At 44.9% G+C, this 19,433-nt stretch overlaps 2 protein-coding genes across 3 annotated transcripts in view; one reads left to right on the top strand and one right to left on the bottom strand.

Moving 5' to 3' along the window:
* SEZ6L2 (seizure related 6 homolog like 2) overlaps positions 1-19,433 on the top strand; it is a 69,569-nt gene that overhangs the window by 47,690 nt on the left and 2,446 nt on the right. The window lies entirely within an intron of this gene.
* HIRIP3 (HIRA interacting protein 3) lies at positions 2,574-19,394 on the bottom strand. Its single transcript, XM_060256808.1, has 7 exons — positions 19,167-19,394; positions 16,882-17,002; positions 16,588-16,741; positions 12,010-13,484; positions 11,199-11,373; positions 4,623-4,721; positions 2,574-3,778 (listed from the first exon to the last, which is right to left on the bottom strand). The coding sequence occupies exons 1-7, from the start codon at positions 19,241-19,243 to the stop codon at positions 3,633-3,635; spliced, it is 2,247 nt and encodes a 748-aa protein (XP_060112791.1). The 5' UTR covers positions 19,244-19,394; the 3' UTR covers positions 2,574-3,632.

Raw genomic sequence — 19,433 nt, 5'->3', positions numbered from 1 at the left:
CACATTTTCAAAGAGAAACATCTACCACTGGAGGCAGCCAGAATAAAATTCCATGCAAAATAATAGTAAAGAAGCAATACTTGGCAGTGAATTTAGTATCTGAAGAAGCAACCCCGCATTTTAAACAAGTTTCGTGTTGGGCAAATTTCAAGCTAAACGTTCTTCCAGTCGAACAAGAGCTCTACAGTCAGTACATGAAAGTGGAAAATACACTACAGTTGTGGATATTTTCCATTAAAAACATACTCATTGTGTGTTAACATTTCAAAATGGTGCTTACAAGCAGTCCAGGCTGCACCAAGAAATTGGAAGGGAAGCAGCAAACATGGTTTTGAAGCTATGGAGGCTGTGCTGTTGCCTGTTTTTTGGACAGGTGTAGACTCCAAAGTGCTTCAGAGAGGTTGTTGAAAGGCTGATTTGCATCTCAAATCCCCATTTGAGGAGGTTTGAAATGAACTGACTGGTGGTTTTTACTGTGAAGGAAGTTCTATACTGAAGTAGTTGCACATCTTCTACCAACCTGTCAGTCAGCCCCTTGTACAAAACCCCGCCAAACTCACTACCATCTTGTAAACATGTTCATTTGTAGAATTCTAAACTTTCACATAGATTCCTACAATGATATAAACAGTAGCCGTTTCAATTCAATACTGTCTCTGAAGAATCCAGCACATTAACATTCTTATGGTTGAAAATAGTTTCAGCTCATTTTGGCTTTCCTACCAAATACTCTAGTCAGAGTTCTGGCTCAGTGAAGTTAATAGACTGATTTGGTCTTTTGCAAGAGGAAAGGTAATTTCTAGGCCAATTCTTTGCAAAAATAAAACTAAACCACTTGGGAATGTATTTTTACATTTTGAGGGAGAACAGCTCCCTCCTCCCAACCCACAACTAGTTTTCAGATCTCACAGACAATATTTGGCAAATTGGATCTCACAACTTTCAAAGTGTAGACCGTATTTCCCTTTTCCCTTCATGAAATATTTTATTTTGACATATTTCAGGAAAATTGTTAAGACTATAGGAGAGTAATGTAACAAAAACTCATTCAAAATATTTACAGAAACCTATATTAACTCTTTTGTAGACTATCCTAGAAGCTTCCTGTATCAAAATTACTAGCAGCAGCTGAAAGCTGACCCAAGGAAGAAATGTAACAGCTGTTAAACTAATATAGTTTTAAGCAAAAACCTCTAAGTATGCGCCCTGGTCTGAAACCCGTAAGTGGGAATATACAAGATTAATGGTGAGTCAGGAAATAAAGCCAGTTGAAAGTACCTGAGAGCAAGACTGCTGTACATGATTTTTCAGACCCACAAACATACACTTCCCAGAATCTACCACCCCACCTCACCATCTGCTTCAAGTTTGTTTTCCATTTCTTCAAGCAGTGTTGTTAGTAGAGGAAGGTTTGGGGGCTGAAAACGGATTGAAATTCTTCTCCAACCACAGCAAATTCATTCTTCCAGTTTAAGTTAGAAGACTCTTAAATGTCACAAAATGGCTGGTATCTGAAGAGCGGAGGTGGAGTGGGGGACAACAATAATGGAGAGGCAAATCTTTAGACCAGCTAGTAGCAATGGTTAATTTAAGGGTCATGTAGCCATATAGAACATTTCACTCCCAAGGTATGAATTGGGCCCATGAGGAGAATTTCAGATCTCATTAAGGGGGCAGCTGGTTGACAAGGATTAGAGCACAGCGGGTCTTCTTTTCAAGTGTTATATATACATATATAAATATTTAAAGCCTTTGCCTTTCTGTATAGTTTGTACATAACAGAAGATTGAAAAGGGGGAAATCTCTATATTAAAGTTAGGGTTTCTTATAGTTTCCGTTCAAAGATCTTAATAAATAAAAAACATTTTGAAACTGTTATGAGGCCTTTTTGTGCATGAAAGAATGCTCCCCCCCTTCCAAAGACAAAAATGACACGAGAAGTGGAGAAATTTAATCCTCGCTAAAAGCGTGTAGAAAAAAAAGATCTAATTCAAAGGCCTTTGGGACCTTCTGCCAAACTTGGAAGTATTGGGTTATTTGACCAGAAAGTCTTCTCTGGCTAATCACACTATGCATCATACCCTGTACATAAAATCCTTATTTTGCAGTTACACGTTCCCAAGTTGTATTTAGACCCCAATATTTCAGTTTCCACAGCCACTGGAAAAGTAGTCTTAAATGCAGTACATTGCACTAACCCAACAAGAGTTCTGAGCAAGGGAAAACAGACCAGGGCCCCTTCAGCCACAACTCCAGCTATTACTCTGTGGTATGATCTCACACTGTAGAAGAAATTGCAGGATGAACACAAGGGTAGCACCCAGTTGATGGGAAAGACCCAAACGTGGTATAAGTCACACCAGTTCCTCTGCAGAATGAGATATGACATGGAAATAACCACCTAACTTCAAAATAATTTTTTTTAAAGAAATAACCTTCCAGGCCACTGCACGTGCACATGAAGGAGGCATGTATGCACCAGAGGCTCTCTTCCTTGTGACTGGAGTCTTTGTTCCATGAGATCTAGAAACTTGCTCTTCTAAGCTAAACTGCAGGAAATATGAGGCTTCCAGGAACACAACAGAATACTTTATTTAACAAATATAAAAAAAATTTAGTCATAAAAATGTACAAAACATAAACACAATATGTACCCCTTTATAAAGGTGCCATCTTCCATATGAACAGGGTCCATTTTAGAATTAGATTCTTTACAGATGACCAAAATAAACTGGGAGAGGGAGGGACCTTCAGGACACAGAAAGGAGCTGGCCTTGTCCCAGAGTATGGGTTGCTCCAGAGCAACACCAAGCCATTGTTGCTAAGTGAACAAGATCAACCAGTTAGCTCCTTCTACTCTTATACAAACCACATCTTGTGTTTTAAGCCCAAGTTGGCCAAGTTACGGTTTGTGCTTCCCCCTCGTCTGAGACTGTAAACCAGCTTCAACCTGTGGCTTGCAATCCTAGACTGAACGACAAGCTGTAAACTTTGGCATGTCAGATGCAAATGCAAACTATGGTTTTATGCTAAGTGCACTTGATCCCAAGTTTGCTAGATAAAGAGAAGAGAAAGGAGGGCATGGGCAAGCCCAGCCATTTTCATGTGCTGCATCACAGTCTAGGTTTATGTCTGAAATGAAAATAACCCCCCCTTCCCCACTCATGCTTATTTGTGCCTTGTTTAGGAATACTGCAGAAGACAAAGACAAACAATGTAAATATTTAAAGAACTTACGCACGCGTATATGCTGCTGCCTCCTCTGGGATTTCCCACGAGAATGGATGTCTACTGCCTGACTAAAGTTTCAATCCAGGCACAGATTTAGGCATTTTGTACTTAGGATATCTTGGTCCCCTCCCTACCCATTTCCTCTGACATCAGGTGTATTTTCAGAAGGAGAAAGATCTCTGTGCTCAAAGTAGATCATGTGTGCTTTTGTCTCCTGGGTACAGGAAATGAGCAGAAGGTGGTAGCTTTCCACCTAACGGATCCAAAGACGTGGATTAAGAACACCCAGAAGAACTGTCTTCCTGGTCAGAAGATGACAATCCTTACTTTAATCCTCCCTTCTCCTCAAAGCTAGGGTCGTGACCCATCACTGCTTGGATGCCCTCTTGTCCACCTCACAGTCAATCGCTTTCATCGTCGGAGTTGATGACCCCTTGAAGGCGGGACCAGTCTGTTGCAGGACGGCGGATGGGTGACTCATCTGGAGATCCGGGTGGCTCCTCTGGCTTGCTGTAGAGACTCCAGACATTACGACGCCTTGGGCGGCCTGACGGGATGGAAAAAGGGTGGGGGAGAGAGCAGAGAGCTGCATGAATGGACACAATGGTGTGATTTCCAACAGAAGACAAGCTTGTGTGTTTCTCCTGTTGCTGGTGTAGCTGCACATACAGGACTGTTACTGGAATCGAGGATCTCCTGATATTTTTTTTCGGGGGGGAGGGGGAGGAATATTAGGTCATAGGAGATTCTAGCTAATGAGAGGTGGTAACAGAATTTTTACACCAAAATATGTATACCAGAATATTTCCTTAGAGAACTCTCAGAATTAGCCAGACTGTTGCTTAACCAAGGGAGGTTGTTTTATTAATAGAAAACAAAATAATGTACACATACAGAAGATAATGCATACAAACACACTAGTTGCAGGGAAGACGGGTGAGCAGGATTATAGCAGGGGTTTGGGGGAATCATAGCTACTCATTCAAAAGAGGCCTCAGGTCTGAGGAGGGCAAAATGACCAGCATCTTGGGCATGTGGACTGGATCCAGGAACACACAACATGAACTAAATGTTGAGTGCTATTTTTATAGAGAAAAATGTGTCCTGAGGCAGGGTGGCATGATTGCTCCTTGGAACAATGTGGTGAAGGGATTAGCTGGGAGTAAAACCATGGGAAAACTTTTGGAAGATAGAAAATTACTGCATTCCTACGTTGACTGTGTGAAAAGTACAACATGATCTATTTTCTTTTAAATTTTTTCTTCAGAATGTCCAATTTTGCCATACCTGCCCACAAGCAACTAGATGTTTTTGGGCTGCCCATATCCCCGGCCCCCGATGTCCGCCATACTCCTTCTCTTTGGTTTTTCCCACTCATCACACACCCCTACCTTCTGTAGTAATAATGTTGCTGAGATCAAGGGAAGCCACCTCAGCTGCTTCTTCCAGCTTTTTCTTCAGGGCCTTGCATTTGGCTAGAGTGGGTGTCCCTGTGGAAAATTGATACTAAATTTTTATTATGAATTTTCAATAGGGATACAGAAGGGGAAAAACAAAGAATAAGTGCACAATATATGGGCAGTTTTACTAACAAATGCTAAGGGTATTTCTTATTCAGTGTACAAATATGTAAGAATAATTAGTCCATACATGACATCTTAGAATAACGAGAGTATTTCATGAGTAAGGATATACATATAAGGTAATATATGTATAACGTAATATATCATAACTATTTAAAAATCCAATATAGCCTATTAAAGCTTTTATATATATTCTATAATATTCTCTTCCTATCCTATCTTATCAATTTGATCTACTACAGAATATATTTCCTTCACTAAGTTCAAAGTACAAATTTGTTATTACAGTCAACAACCAGCTCACTTAATCAATTTACATAAAACATTTGAATACAAGACATAAAATAAACAATATATGATATAGGTAACCCTGTTAAGGCCATTACAAAGTTTTCATTGTAGCATTTGTTACATATATATTTTAAAAAGTCACAACTAGAATCCATAAGATTTTATAGGAAGTCTCTCAGTGTCATTGTATACTAAGCTACACATCTAATTGTGGTCAGCACAGAAGTGAGCTTTAAGTTATTTTTCAGTATTTTATCACAAAATGTTTGACTACAAAGATAAGTTACAATAATCGTAAAAAACTTTCCAGTAGTCTTCAAATTCATCTTTTGGTTAATATAATTTGTCAATTTTGCCATAACTGCATATTTTTGCCTCTTATCAATCCAGTTCTCCAGGGTTGGGCAACACACAGTTTACCACTTAGCTGCAAGTAAAACTCTTGCTGCAGTTAACATATCTGAGCATGCGTTTTTTATCCATGCTCACTGGTAGAATTCCTAATAGCATTGTCTCTGGTGAAATAGCAAATCTGATTTTTAAGGTTTTCGGAATTTCTGTATATATTTCTGTCCAGAATTTTTATTTTTTTTTGCAGAACCACCACATATGGTAAAAAAGCTACCAGCTATCCAATTATACTTCTAATATAATCCTTTGTAGTTTTTGTCCATCATCTGAATGTCTTGAGGGATAATGTACCATCAAAAGAACAGTCCTTATGAAAAATTGAAGGGGAAGAAGCAAGCAAAATATTCCCAAGAACAAAAATCTAGAAACCAAGAAATGCCCACAGAAAAATCAAAGAAGATTGCTTCCCCTCACAACAGAAACTCTTCACCTTTAACAGCTATTTGACAGGCACAGAGTCAACTGGGGCAGCGTCCCACCCTCCAAATGGACAAGGTCAACAACTGTCCCAACATTTTACAAAACATTTTACAATTTACAAAATCTTATTACAGTCAGCTTCCACTAGGCTGATAAAATACCAATTGTCCTGACATGTAGACCTGAATAAAAAGCTAATGGCAGACCAGTGGAACCAAATTTGGGACTCCTCGCTCACCATCTCAAAAGCTCTGAACATCCAACTGCAAAATTTCAAGGTCATTCCACACTGGTACCTAACCCCTGCACAATTAGCACAATCAAACACCATGATCCCTCCCACCTGCTGGAGACAATGTGGGAAACGAGGAACTTTTTTCCATGGCTGATGGTCTTGTAAACAGATAGGTAAATTTTGGACTCAAATCCAACACCAAATCCATATATTAACTGTTATGGGAAATGTTGGGAGACTCATCTCTTTTTGACGGGGGAATTAGCAAGAGTTAGACCATAAGAAGAGCTATTTTGTAGCAGAGATTTTTTCTCCAATGATATGAAAGTCTGGTTTCAGAAAGAAAGACTCCAGAGTAAATATATTTTATAATGTTTACTGGAAAAATTTGTAAAAGGTACAATCATCTCTCTCTCTCGGATTGACTTCGCGAACGAAGATTTAAGAAGGGTGCAGTAGTCCACGTCTGCTGCAGGCTCGCTGGTGGCTGACAAGACCAATGCGGGACAGGCAGGTCCAGCCACAGTGGCTGCAGGGAAAAGTCTGATTTGGGGTTGGTGCTGAAGCAGTGCGATTCTTCCTTAATCTCCTTTTGTCCTCAAGACCAGCTATGCGTGCGTTCTCAAAGGAAGAGACAGCCTGGTGGATGGTGTGCCTCCATGCTTTGCGATCTGAGGCTAGGTCAGACCACTGGTGATGGTTGATGCGACAGGTGCCAAGGGATTTCTTCAAGGAGTCCTTGTACCTCTTCTTTGGTGCCCCTCTATTTCGATGGCCGGTGGAAAGTTCGCCATACAGAGCAATCTTGGGAAGGCGGTGGTTTTCCATCCTAGAAATATGCCCTGCCCAGCGCAGCTGCGTCTTCAACAGCAATGCCTCGATGCTTGTAACCTCCGCCCTCTTGAGGACTTCAGTGTTGGTCACAAAGTCACTCCAGTGGATGTTGAGGATGGTGCGAAGGCAGCGCTGATGAAAGCGCTCAAGGAGTCGCAGGTGATGATGGCATAAAACCCACGATTCGGAGCCGTAGATGAGGGTTGCCATCACAACTGCTTTGTAAACATTGATCTTAGTGCCTTTTTTAGATGCTTGTTGCTCCACACTCTTTTGCCTTTGCCAGCCTGTTGTCAATCTCCTTGTCGATCTTGGCATCTGAGGAGATGATGCACCCCAGGTAGCTGAACTGCTGGACTGTCTTCAGAACTGATTCACCCACAGTGATGCAGGGAGGGTGATAATCTTCCTGGGGTGCAGGCTGGTGGAGAACTTCTGTCTTCTTCAGACTAATTTCTAGGCCGAATAGCTTGGCAGCCTCTGCAAAGCAGGACATCATATGCTGCAGAGCTGATACTGAGTGGGAGACGAGTGCAGCACCATCAGCAAACAGTAGCTCTCGGATAAGTTTTTCCATTGTCTTGGAGTGAGCCTTTAGTCGCCTCAGGTTGAACAGGCTGCCATCGGTGCGATAGCGGATGTAGACACCATCGTCATCATCTAGATCTACTGCGGCTCTTTGAAGCATCATGCTAAAGAAGATCGTAAAGAGAGTTGGCGCGAGAACGCAGCCTTGCTTTACACCTGTGCCTATTGGGAAGGGCTCCGAGAGGTCGTTGCAGTGTCTGACTTGGCCTCACTGGTCTTCATGTAGCTGGATGATCATGCTGAGGAACCTTGGGGGACATCCTAAACGTTCCAAGATTTGCCACAGGCCTTTCCTGCTAACGGTATCGAAAGCTTTGGTAAGGTCGACAAAAGTCACATACAGAGCCTTGTTCTGTTCCCTGCATTTCTCTTGGAGCTGCCTGAGAACAAATACCATGTCGGTGGTGCTCCTGTTAGCTCTGAAGCCGCACTGGCTTTCTGGGAGGAGTTCTTCTGCAATGGTGGGCACCAGTCTGTTCGGGAGTATTCTGGCAAGGATTTTGCCTGTGATGGAGAGCAGGGTTATCCCCCGGTAGTTGGAGCAGTCTGACTTTTCCCCTTTGTTCTTGTGTAGAGTGCTGATGATTGCATCGCGAAAGTCCTGTAGTAGTTTGCCTTGTTCCCAGCAGGTGACAAGTACTTTGTGAAGTGTGCTATGTAGTACTGTGCCCCCATGCTTCCAGATCTCTGGTGGGATTCCATCAACTCCCGCTGCCTTGCCACTTTTCAGTTGCTTGATGGCTTTAATAGTCTCTTCTAGGGTGGGGATCTCATCCAACTCTGTTTTCACTGGTTGAAGTGGGGTGAGGTGGATTGCTGAATCTTGAACTATGCGGTTGGCACTGAAGAGAGCCTGAAAATACTCTGACCACCGGTTCAGTATGGATGCCTTGTCTGTGAGGAGCACTTGGCCGTCTGCACTACGCAAGGGACTCTGAGCCTGATATGATGGGCCATATACTGCCTTCAGGGCTTTGTAGAACCCTCTTAAATCACCAGTGTCTGCATACAGCTGGGTTCTCTCTGCAAGCTTGGTCCACCACTCGTTCTGAATGTCTCGAAGCTTGCGCTGGAGGTTGCTACATGCAGCGCGAAAGATTGCTTTTTTCCCGAGACAGGAGGGCTGAGCAAGATGTGCTTGGTAGGCAGATCTCTTTTTCGCTAGTAATTCTTGGATCTCTTGATTGTTCTCGTCAAACCAGTCCTTGTTTTTCCTTGTGGAGAACCCGAGGACTTCTTCAGAGATCAACAGGATGGTAGTTTTTAGGTGTTCCCAGAGTGCTTCTGGAGAAGGGTCTGTGGGGCAACTGGGGTCCTCAATTCTTGACTGGAGTTTTGCTTGGAAGGCAGCTTTAACTTCGGCTAACTGAAGGCTGCCAACCTGAAGCTTCCTCCGAGGGATACCTCCTCTCCTGGGTGTGGGTTTAAAGTGAAGACGGAGATTGCAGCGTACAAGACGATGATCCGTATGACATTCCACACTGGGCATTACTCGGGTGTGTAAGACATCTCAAAGGTCTCTCTGGCGCACCAGAATGTAGTCGATAAGGTGCCAGTGCTTGGACCGTGGGTGCATCCAGGTTGTCTTCAGGCTGTTCTTCTGCTGAAAGATAGTGTTGGTGATGGTGAGCTGGTGCTCCGTGCAGAATTTTAGCAGGAGGCGCCCGTTATCATTGCAGTTGCCAATGCCGTGTTTGCCAAGTACTCCTTTCCAGGCTTCCGAGTCTTTACCTACTCTGGCATTGAAATCGCCAAGGATGATCACCTTGTCCTCTGTAGGGGTCTTCTGTACGAGGTTGCGTAGATCAGCATAGAACTTGTTCTTTTCTTGAAGGGTCGGGGCATACACACTAAAGAGTGTTGCATGCTGCTTGTTTTGAAGTGGGAGGCGCATGGACATGATGCGATCTGAGTGACCTGTTGGCAGGTTTTCGAGTTTAGAGGCAATGGAGCCAACGCCAGAAAGGCGGCTCTCAGCCTTTGACTTACCCGACCAGTAGAGGGTATAGCCAGCACTGTGTTCTTGAAGACTACCTTCCTCAGGGAAACGGACCTCACTGAGAGCTGCTATGTCAATATTCAACCTGAGAAGTTCGTGGGCAACTAGAGCATACACAAACAATAAACTATACACACTCAAGGGCTAGGAAAGAGAGATGAGTGATAGGGAATCTTAGGGATTGTTGAAGAGGGTAGTATTACTTGTTCCCGATGTGCTGACTGCATGTCTGAGGCCCATTCCTCAGAGTAATGGGGGAACAACCTATGTGCTCAGACTGAACAAGGTGTGGCTTGCTCTTCATGTTTTATAGGGTTTCGAGGGGTGAAGACCCTCAGAGCTGGGATGACTCTTGATGAGCGATGATGTGTCTTTCCTGGATAGCTGAATGGATTCCCAGCTCAAAACAATAGGTGAGGCTGACACAGCAATGTGTGCTAGGATGGGTCATGATGAACTTAATGGTTGATTTAATTTGGTCTGGATACTCTGAGGAGGAGTCAGGGTGGAAGACAAAGGATTTGGGCAACTGGATAGCACAGAAGTAAACAAAAGAAGCTGAGCTGTAGCAGGAAGGCAGGAAAATAGGTTATTAAGAGCTGGTCAGGGATTAAGTGGTGAGCAATACTGTACCTGTGAACCCTTTTGTTCTTATGCATTCCTTTTGGTAGGGGGGGGAGGAGAGCGTCAGGGCAGAAGGATGCCTATGTTGTAATCAGAACAAACTCAAAACATGTCTCTCTGACCCTTTGCAGAGAGTAGTGACGCTTGGCCTGTTTCTGACAAGCAGCATCCATTTTGTTTCCGGACCTGGGATCCCCATTCTCTCTCTGGTGGGGCAGCACCTCCTGGCCACATAACTGGTCATTTGATGACTCTAACCCTGAAATTAATTGTTCTCTAACTGTGGGAAACTTGCAAAATCTTTAAAGCAAAACAAGAAATGATTATGATAACTGCTGCTAAAAGTCTTACAGCAGCACACTGGATGTCTACTTCATTCCATTGCTCCAAGAATGGCACTTGAAGTTATGGGACTTATTTATCCTAGACTAGATGAGATTACATACAATTTGGATAAATTTAATACCTCTGGCTGATCCAGTCTTCTAGAGAAATGGCAACCTCTAATGCTCAAGTGTTGGTCCAAGCTCTCAAACGACTGCTATGTTTTAAGTAAAAGCCAATTCTCTCTTCTCTGCTCACACTGATTGGATAATATGTATTTCCTAACCTAACACACTGATGCACTGCTGGTGAAAATCTCTGCTGTCCAACTTATTTCTCAGCTTTGCATTTGCCTTTTTAGTTTACTGCATGTAGATGTTCAGGCTCAATTTTACGGAAGGCTTGTGACCCTATTACGCTGTTCAACATTTCAGTTCTGTATACTTTGATGAATGTACTCATTTCTATTTAACGACTGTAGTATTATTTAAACATATATATATATAATTGAAAACAAACTACACAGCCCCTTGACCTGAGTCTGTACAAGGCAGTTCCATGTACTCCCTTTGGGTCCTTTGCCTCTCCCTGGAGAAAAAAAACTCCCCCTCCAGGACACCATCTGAGGTCCTATCCAGAGTGTCCGCCATTCCCTTACCCTTCAGCCCCAGGTTTTCCAGCTCCTGCCTCAGGACCTCCACCTGAGCCTTGCGGGAACGGCATCCCATCAGCAGCTTCTTGTAGTTCTTGCGCACGCCGCACTCCCGGATGTAGCGCTTCAGACGCTGGACAGAGGGGTGATCCTCGCCCTTTGTGGAATGATGCTCTTTGTCCTGCAATGGTTTGGGGATGGGATGAAACCAGAGAACTTTTCAGCCTGGTTTATGACACTGAAATGTTTGCACTGACTGCCGGGCTTGTACCACGTGTGACTGAAGATGGGGGAATTTCATACTTGAATCTTCCCCACTACACAAGATACCCCCTATAAAACTAACACATACCTGGAAAGAGGGAGCCTACCTAGAACCTTCTTATTGGCATACATATTTTGTAGATGTACAGAATATTTTAATGTCATGGGCAACATTCAAATGTTTGGATCTCCTCTTGGAACCCAGCATGGTGTAGACCATAGGTGGCCAAACTTGCTTAATGTAGGAGCCACACAGAATAAACTCAGATGTTTGAGAGCCAATAGAAAGGCAGGCAGGAAGGCAAATAGATGGGAGGTGGAAAGAAAGCAACTTTAAACCCATTCTCCAAGCTGCTGGCTGGCTTGGAAAAGTGATTTAAAGAGAAATGCCTTCTCCAAGTCAGCTAATGGGGTGGTGGGGACTTCAAGAGTCACACAATATGTGAGAAAAAGCCACAGTTGGCCACCCCTAGTGTAGACACATCACATAGAAGAGGTTAGGGACTCTGAATGGTAGCAGATAATGAACTCCGGATATCATGACCCACCTTACCTTCCCATGATGCTGCTTCTTGGAAGATCTAGGACTGTCTTTATCTCCTGAGTGACTGTGCTCTGCCTCCTTTTCTGATTCACTCATTTCTTCCTTGCTGTTACTTCTGCCTTTGGGCTTCTGTGTTCTTTGCTCCTGCCAGCTTCTGTTTTTCACCTTTCCTGTAGATTCGCTGCTGGAGTCTTCAGAATCACTCTCAGATTTTGCTTCACTGACACTTTCTCGCTGGGACTTCTCTGCTCCTTTCTTTTTTGGTTCTTCTTCTTCTTCCTCACTAGATTCACCCCCAGACACCTCCTTGTTCACTTTTCTCTCTTCTGACATCCTCTTTTGTCTCTGAGTCACACCTGCAGTTTCTTCAGAGCTACTTTCTGAGTCATCTCTGCTAACAGCTATCTTCTCAGACTGCTTTCTGCCTTTCCCCCTCTGCTCTGCCTCACTCTGGGACTCGTTTTCACTACCACTGGAGCTCCCTGTCTTTTTTTGTTCTGAGCCCTTTTCTTCTGTCTCGCTTCCCAATTCTTTTCTGCTCACCCTTCTCTTGGGCTTGTGTCCTCCTTGCTGTTTTATTGGACTCCTCTGTTTCTGATTTCCCTCCAGCTCCTTCCTCCTCATCCCCCTCCCCTGTGCCTTTTCCATCCCTTGATTTCTTACCTTCTTTTTAAGCACCTCTCTTTCTCCCGAATCACTGTCTGTCTTCCATTTCTCTGCACCTGCCCTCTGGGATTTGGACTTGTGCACATCTTTCTTCATCTGACCTTTGCCCTCGGTGTCATCTGAATCACTCTCCGACTCTTCCACACTCACATTTTTCTTTTGGTGTTTATCACCAGTCACCTTTCTCTGCGTCTTCTGCTTCTCCCTTGAAGCACAGTCGGATTCCTCCTCACTCTGGCTCTGCTCTCGAGCCTTATGACCTCTTGGGATCTGGGACTTCCAGCCACCACCTCCTGCCCTGTCCTTTGCACTATCACTCCAATCTGTTCTCTTCTTTCCACATGTCTCAGACAGATCACTTTCGCCTTCTGACTCTCTTTTCCCCCTTTGCTTATCTTCTTTTCTGCACTCCCCCTTCCCCACCCTGTTAGGACCTTTCTCGTCTCTGCCCATCCCTTTCTTCCTCTGGAGCTTGATTTTTTTAAGATCATTCTCAGAATTACTCTCCAGCGTTTCCATCTGGTACTTTGTTGCCTTCCTGCGTTTGCTGATCTCTTCTTCAACTTCACTCCCCTGCCCTCCTTCGCTCTCCTCTCCCTCACTCAATGACCTTTTCCCCTTTCCTCTGCCTCGCTGTGCCCTGCTGGTCCTCTGGGAGGTTGGTATAGCGTTATCCTTCACTCTCTCCTCCTCGCTCTCAGATGTTCTTGAGTCTCCATGGTCAGAGGAGCTTGAGGATTTTCCAGCATGCTTTGGGCCACGACAGACTTGGGCCTTCTTAGAATCAATCCCAGAATCCTCTTCATCGGAACTGAGTTCTAAAAGATAGAACACCAACAATTAAAAACAAACAAACAGGACAGGCCTTAAGCCAGGCAGCAGCTGCTATGCTAGCTTCGGAATTCAGTACCTCATCTGGCATTTGGTGGCAAGCAGCTATTGTCCCAACATGTCTCCAGGCATGTAATGCCAGCTAGTGCCAGAGCACATCAGCTCCAGCACGTAGCTTCAGTAGTGCTGGCCCCTCAAGCAGAACAGCACTGTGAAGGCTGTGCACTTGCCTGATTCTGCCTTTGCATGTTTATCTTCTTCAATGCTGGTCCCTAGCTGAGGGAAGCTTGGCAGTGGCAGCCTGGCATTATACCACTTTGGACTGCAGATGGGGAAACTGCATGCTTGAAAGCTTCCTTCCTGTATCCAGGGCTTTTTTGGGAGCAGGAACTCGTTTGCATATTAGGCCACGCCCCCCTGATGTAGCCAATCCTCCTGGAGCTTACAGGGCTCTTAGTACTGGGCCTATTGTAAACTCTTGGAGGACTGACTACATCAGGGATGTGTGGCCTAATATGTAAAGGAGCTCCTGCTACAAAAAAAGCCCTCTGCATACCCCTTGCATACAGAAAATGAGCACCCCATGGAAAATGTGGGGCTGCCTCCCTTGTTTTCTAAAATATTATCTTTCCTGGGCAGGAGTTTTTGTTGTAGCAGAGGATTTAATGATAGTTAAATCATTCCTTGGAAGGGAGGAATTTGTCTGGATTTTTATGGGAAGTCCAGATGAGTCCTTATTCATTTCATTGATTTAATTTGTACCCTTTCCTATCTCACAAGTGGGCTCAGGGTGGCTTACAGAATAAACTCAAGAGAATAATTCAACTGTTTACTTATAGTTACTAATGAATTAATCAACTAACACAAAGGAAGTACATATGAGAAATATCAAAGGGAACCTTTATGAGGATCCTTAAAAAGGCGAGACAATCACTTCCAATTTCACAATACAAGGCTGCTGTTTATTGTTAGAAAATCAACATCTTAGGAGAGGGGTCGTTGCTCAATGGTAGAGCATCTGCTTTGCATGCAGAAGATCCCAGGTTCAATCCTCGGCATCTCCAGTTAAGAGAACTAGGTGGTAGGTGATGTGAAAGACCTCTCCCTGGAGAGCCTCTGCCAGTCTGAGTAGACAATACCGACTCTGATGGACCAAGTCTCTGATTCTGTAGAAGGCAGCTTCGTGTGTTCATGTATTCAGCCTATTTGCAGACCTATTGATTTTCCAACTGGTGATGAAATACAACCATGATGAACTCTAAATAAACAGACTTCACCTACCATACGGTTTCCAGGGTTACAGAGCCCTCCCCAGATAGCTTCAATGATCCATCAACCTTTTTTTTAAAGTGAGGTGGGGAGAGAAGCTTTTCGAGTTTCATCCTCTTGCCAAATGTAGGAGTTTGATACACATCAGAAACAAAATGGCATTGTAAGGAAGTGACAGATTTCAGCAGAACACTGCCTGTCACAGTTGCTGTTCTTTTTTCCTCCAGCAATCTGCCTCCTGTCTTTGTGTACAAATTATTCTGCCTCTCTCACACAAACCAAAAATCAGGACTGTCTCTCTAGCTTGAAATGGCATGCCGTGACTGGCAGAGGCTTCCTTGGGCTTTCAGCACAGGGTTTTTCTTGGCCCCTGCTCTTTGAAGCAAGGGATGGAACCCGGGACCTTTTCCTGCAAAGCAGATGCTCTGTGCTGAGCAGGGGTGGAATTCTAGCAGGAGCTCCTTTGCATATTAGGCCACACACCCCTGATGTAGCCAATCCTCCAAGAGCTTACAGGCTCTTTTTTGGAAGCTCTTGGAGGATTGGCTACATCAGGGGTGTATGGCCTAATATGCAAAGGAGTTCCTGCTAGAATTCCACCCTTGGTGCTGAGCCACTGCCCCATCCCATCCATCCCCTCCTTCATCTCATTAAACTGACTGGCTGTGTGTTCAGGATAGACAGAAGAAAGTGCCTAACAGAACCACAGAACATATTACAGCAGGGCAGAGCTTGAGCGCACACCTTCAAATGTGCAGAGGGACTTTCTATGTGGCCAGTTTTGGCAAGGAAAGATCAGTAATCAAGGTATTTGAAGGACTGTCTCCTTCCATATGTCCCTGTGCACCAGCTACGATTGCCACTAAGGGTGGCCCATCTGGCGTTGACTAGAGTCCTAGTCTTTTCTATTGTGACTCCAGCAATGTGGAACGGGCTCTCTGAAGAGATGAAGGAGGGCTCCTTCTCCTTCCCTAGAGATCTTCCAGAGAAGCTGCCAAGACTGGCCTATTTGGCAAACCTTTTGAAGGGGTTTGAATGACAGGCATTTTTTAAGGGGGTGAGATCTGCGGTTTGCTACTTTATTTTGGTTTTAACTGAAAATGCTGATAACAGGGGCAGCCATACTGTGGCTCTTTCACACCTACTGTGGGGCTCTTGAAGCCCCCGCTGATTGGCTTGAAGAAGGCATCTGTGTCTTTAAATTACTTCTCCAAACCAAGCCAGTCAGCAGCTTGGAGAATGCAATTAATGTTGCTTTCTTTCCACCTCTCCCTCCTCTCATCTATTTTTGCCCTTCCTTCCTTCCCAAACATCTGACATTCACGCCTTGTGGGTCTCAAGCATCTGACAATTATTCTATGTAGCTCTTACGTTAAGCAAGTTTGGACACCCCAGTTTATAACTGTTATCATAAACCTCTTTGAAACAAGAGGAAAGGTGGGATGATAGCGGTGGAGAGTGCCGTCAAGTCACAGCTGACTTATGGCAACTCCTTAGGGTTTTCAAGGCAAGAGACATTCAGACAGACAGCTTGCCACTGCCTGCCTTTGAATCCTAGTCCTTGGTGGTCTCCCATCCAGATACTAGCCAGAGCCAACCCTGCTTAGCTTCCAAGATCTGATGAGATCAGACTAACTTGGGTGATCCAGATCAGGTAGATTAGAAATGCATTAATAAAGAAAATTAATAAAGTCTAGCTGCCCTTCAGGAATGCTCGTCCATTGTTTGCCAAGAATGATGGAAACCAGCCCTCTAGCTCACCACATTGAGGAACATTTGCATAGGAGAGGATGGCTTCAGATTTACAACCTCGCCACTTACCCAGCTCCTTCATAGTTCGCTGCTTCTTCTGCTCATGTTGGCTTTTTACCTCCTCTCCAGAGCTATCAGAGGCACAAAGGGCTCTCTTTTGGCCCCCAGCTTTGGCTGAAGGCTTAAATTTAATCAGTAACTGTTCATCGCCAGAATCTTCAATCTGCAGCCAGGGATGAGGTAGAAAAAAAGGCGTAGATCATTTTCCCTTCCTCAAATGGCATGACCCATCCTTCCTCTTCACCCAAGCCAGTCCCTGAGACGAAATACTCTGTCTCCTCACCCCTACATTGCTGCTCGTACCTGAATCTGCAGCAGTTCTTTCTCTATCAGCCGTTTGAGGTGATCTTTCTCCTCTTTCGTCAAAGCTTCCTTCCCAATGTGGGTGAGATATTTTTTCCTCACGATGGCATGAGTAAGGGTGCTGCAATGGGACAGAAATAGCAAGGCAGGCGTTTACAGAATATTCACATCTTACACCACCAAATGAGTACAGGAAACTAAGCTATAGGCCTTGTACTGTTGTCTCAGGTGCGGGACAAATAAATCCCAGCATCTCTTCCTTATAGCTCTGAACTTCTCGATCAGCTGCTCATACATCTTGCAGAGTCCCCCATTTCTGAAGCCTTGAAATTCACATCTATCGATCTACAAGCCCTTCCCCACCCAAACCCCTGATAATGAGGTGAGGCCTGGTTGGGGTTTCCTTCAACAAAACCACTCTGTGCTCTCCCACCTTTTATTTTTGCTATCCACGTTCCACTGCAAATGCATTTGGGGACTAAGTCATGCCACAGTAATGACTCTGCAGCTCATTGCCACATTTAAAATTATCATCAATTAAAAGAGCCATCGGTTGCGTTATGAGTAGACAAGAGTCACTGGAAAAAGACAACAATGCCAGGAACAGTTGAAGGTAGTAGTAGAAGACTGCAGATTTATACCCCGCCCTTCTCTCTGAATCAGAGACTCAGAGTGGCTTACAAATCTCCTTTCCCTTCTCCCTCTCACCACCACAGACACCCTGTGAGGTGGGTGGGGCTGAGATTGCTCTCCCAGAAGTTGCCCTTTCAAGGACAACTCCTATGAGAGCTATGGCTGACCCAAGGCCATTCCAGCAGGTGCAAGTGGAGGAGTGGGGAATCAAACCCGATTCTCCCAGATAAGAGTCCACACACTTCACCACTACACCAAACTGGCTAGTAGAAAACAGGAAGACCCAACACAAGATGGATTGACTCAATCAAGGAAGTCCCCAGTTTACAAGACCTGAGCAGGGCTGTCAATGATAGGACATAAGAGAAGCCATGTTGGATCAGGCCAGTGGTCCATCCAGTCAACACTCTGTCACACAGTGGCCAAAAACCAGGTGCCATCAGGAGGTTCACCAGTGGGGCCAGAACTCTAGAAGCCCTCTCACCCTTGCCCCCCCAAGCACCAAGAATAGAGAGCATCACTGCCCCAGACATAGTGTTCCATCTATACCTTGCGGCTAATAGCCATGGATGGACCTCTGCTCCATTTTTATCAGTGCAATCTTGCAGTTTCCTGGGAGTAAGTCCAATTGAACAGACTTTAGTAGAATTCTGAAAAGACCTGCTTAGAGGTCATTAATTCATAGGGTTGCTGGAAGTCGGAAACAACTTGCCAGCACTTACCACACACACAAAAGAGCCGTGATTAAAGTATGCCCAGTATGCCATGTTCCCACCCCACCAAAAATGCACATGCAATAACTTAAGATATAGCTATTAATACTAAACATATAACTGCAACCTTTTAAAATGCCACACTTCTGAGCATTTATGGCTGTCTCTCCCAACAAACCCTGAACTTTAGTGAGCCCTTGTGTGTTTACATTGAGGGGAAGGGCTTCCTTCTCTGCCTTCTCACTTTGCATAAGATCTTCCCCATTCCATTCTGACAGGCGTGCTCTTTTCCCTGGTAGTTCCCCCGCGCTAGGTTTGGCCAGCTTGCTTTCTTCCTGACAGCTGTCCAGATGCCGGCATGACAGAACAGACGTTGCGGAGACAGGAGGTGGGTGCTGGAGAGGATGAGCCCTTCCCTCCCCGATATCCACAGCTCAGGGTGGCTTGCAACCAGTGTTCTCTCTAAGCTGAGTTAGTGTGAGCTAGCTCACAGATCTTTAGCCTCCAGCTCACACATTTTTGTCTTAGCTCAGGAAGGATGACCCTAGAGCACACTTATTGATGCAGCAGCTCACAACTTTAATGCCAGTAGCTCACAAAGTAGAATTTTTGCTCACAAGACTCTGAAGCTTAGAGGGAACATTGCTTGCAATTCAGCCACCCTCCAGCGTTTCAAGGTGGCCACGCCCTACCAGCCCTAAGCCCTACTGAGCGATGGTCTTGGCTACTTTCCTGGAATACACGGCAGGTGGCACACTGGAGAACGGTGCTCAGAAGAGCCACAGGCCAGGAGGCATGTCAAAGAGCCGCCTGTGGTTTACGAGCATCATCCCTGCCCGCCTAGAGAACCACCCGCTAACCTCGAGATAAGCCCCGCAGTGAATGCGGGAATTCCCTCTCAGCTCTGGAGGGGGGACCCAGGAGCCCAGGCTCTCCCACCTGAGATCAGGACTTCCCTGGAAGAGCCCCTTGACGAATCTCTCCATGTCCTGCTCTGCTACAACAAGCGTTGCCATGATTTCCCGCCATGGGAGTCCTCCAGGCTAACGTCTTCCTTCCTCCCCGCAAGGCCTTATAGGAATCGTAGTCCGAAGCACAAGGAGCGACAAACGCCCGCTGCACGACGGGCAATGCAGTTCCGTTCCCGATGAGCTCGTACGTCATCTCTCGCGCGTATATGAGTTTTAAGAGGATGCAGCCGACAAT

The sequence above is a fragment of the Heteronotia binoei genome, chromosome 15, assembly GCF_032191835.1.
Source record: "Heteronotia binoei isolate CCM8104 ecotype False Entrance Well chromosome 15, APGP_CSIRO_Hbin_v1, whole genome shotgun sequence".
NCBI classification, from domain to species: Eukaryota; Metazoa; Chordata; class Lepidosauria; order Squamata; family Gekkonidae; genus Heteronotia; species Heteronotia binoei.
Note: the sequence above shows the minus strand (reverse complement) of the source record. Positions and strands in the feature narration are given on the sequence as shown.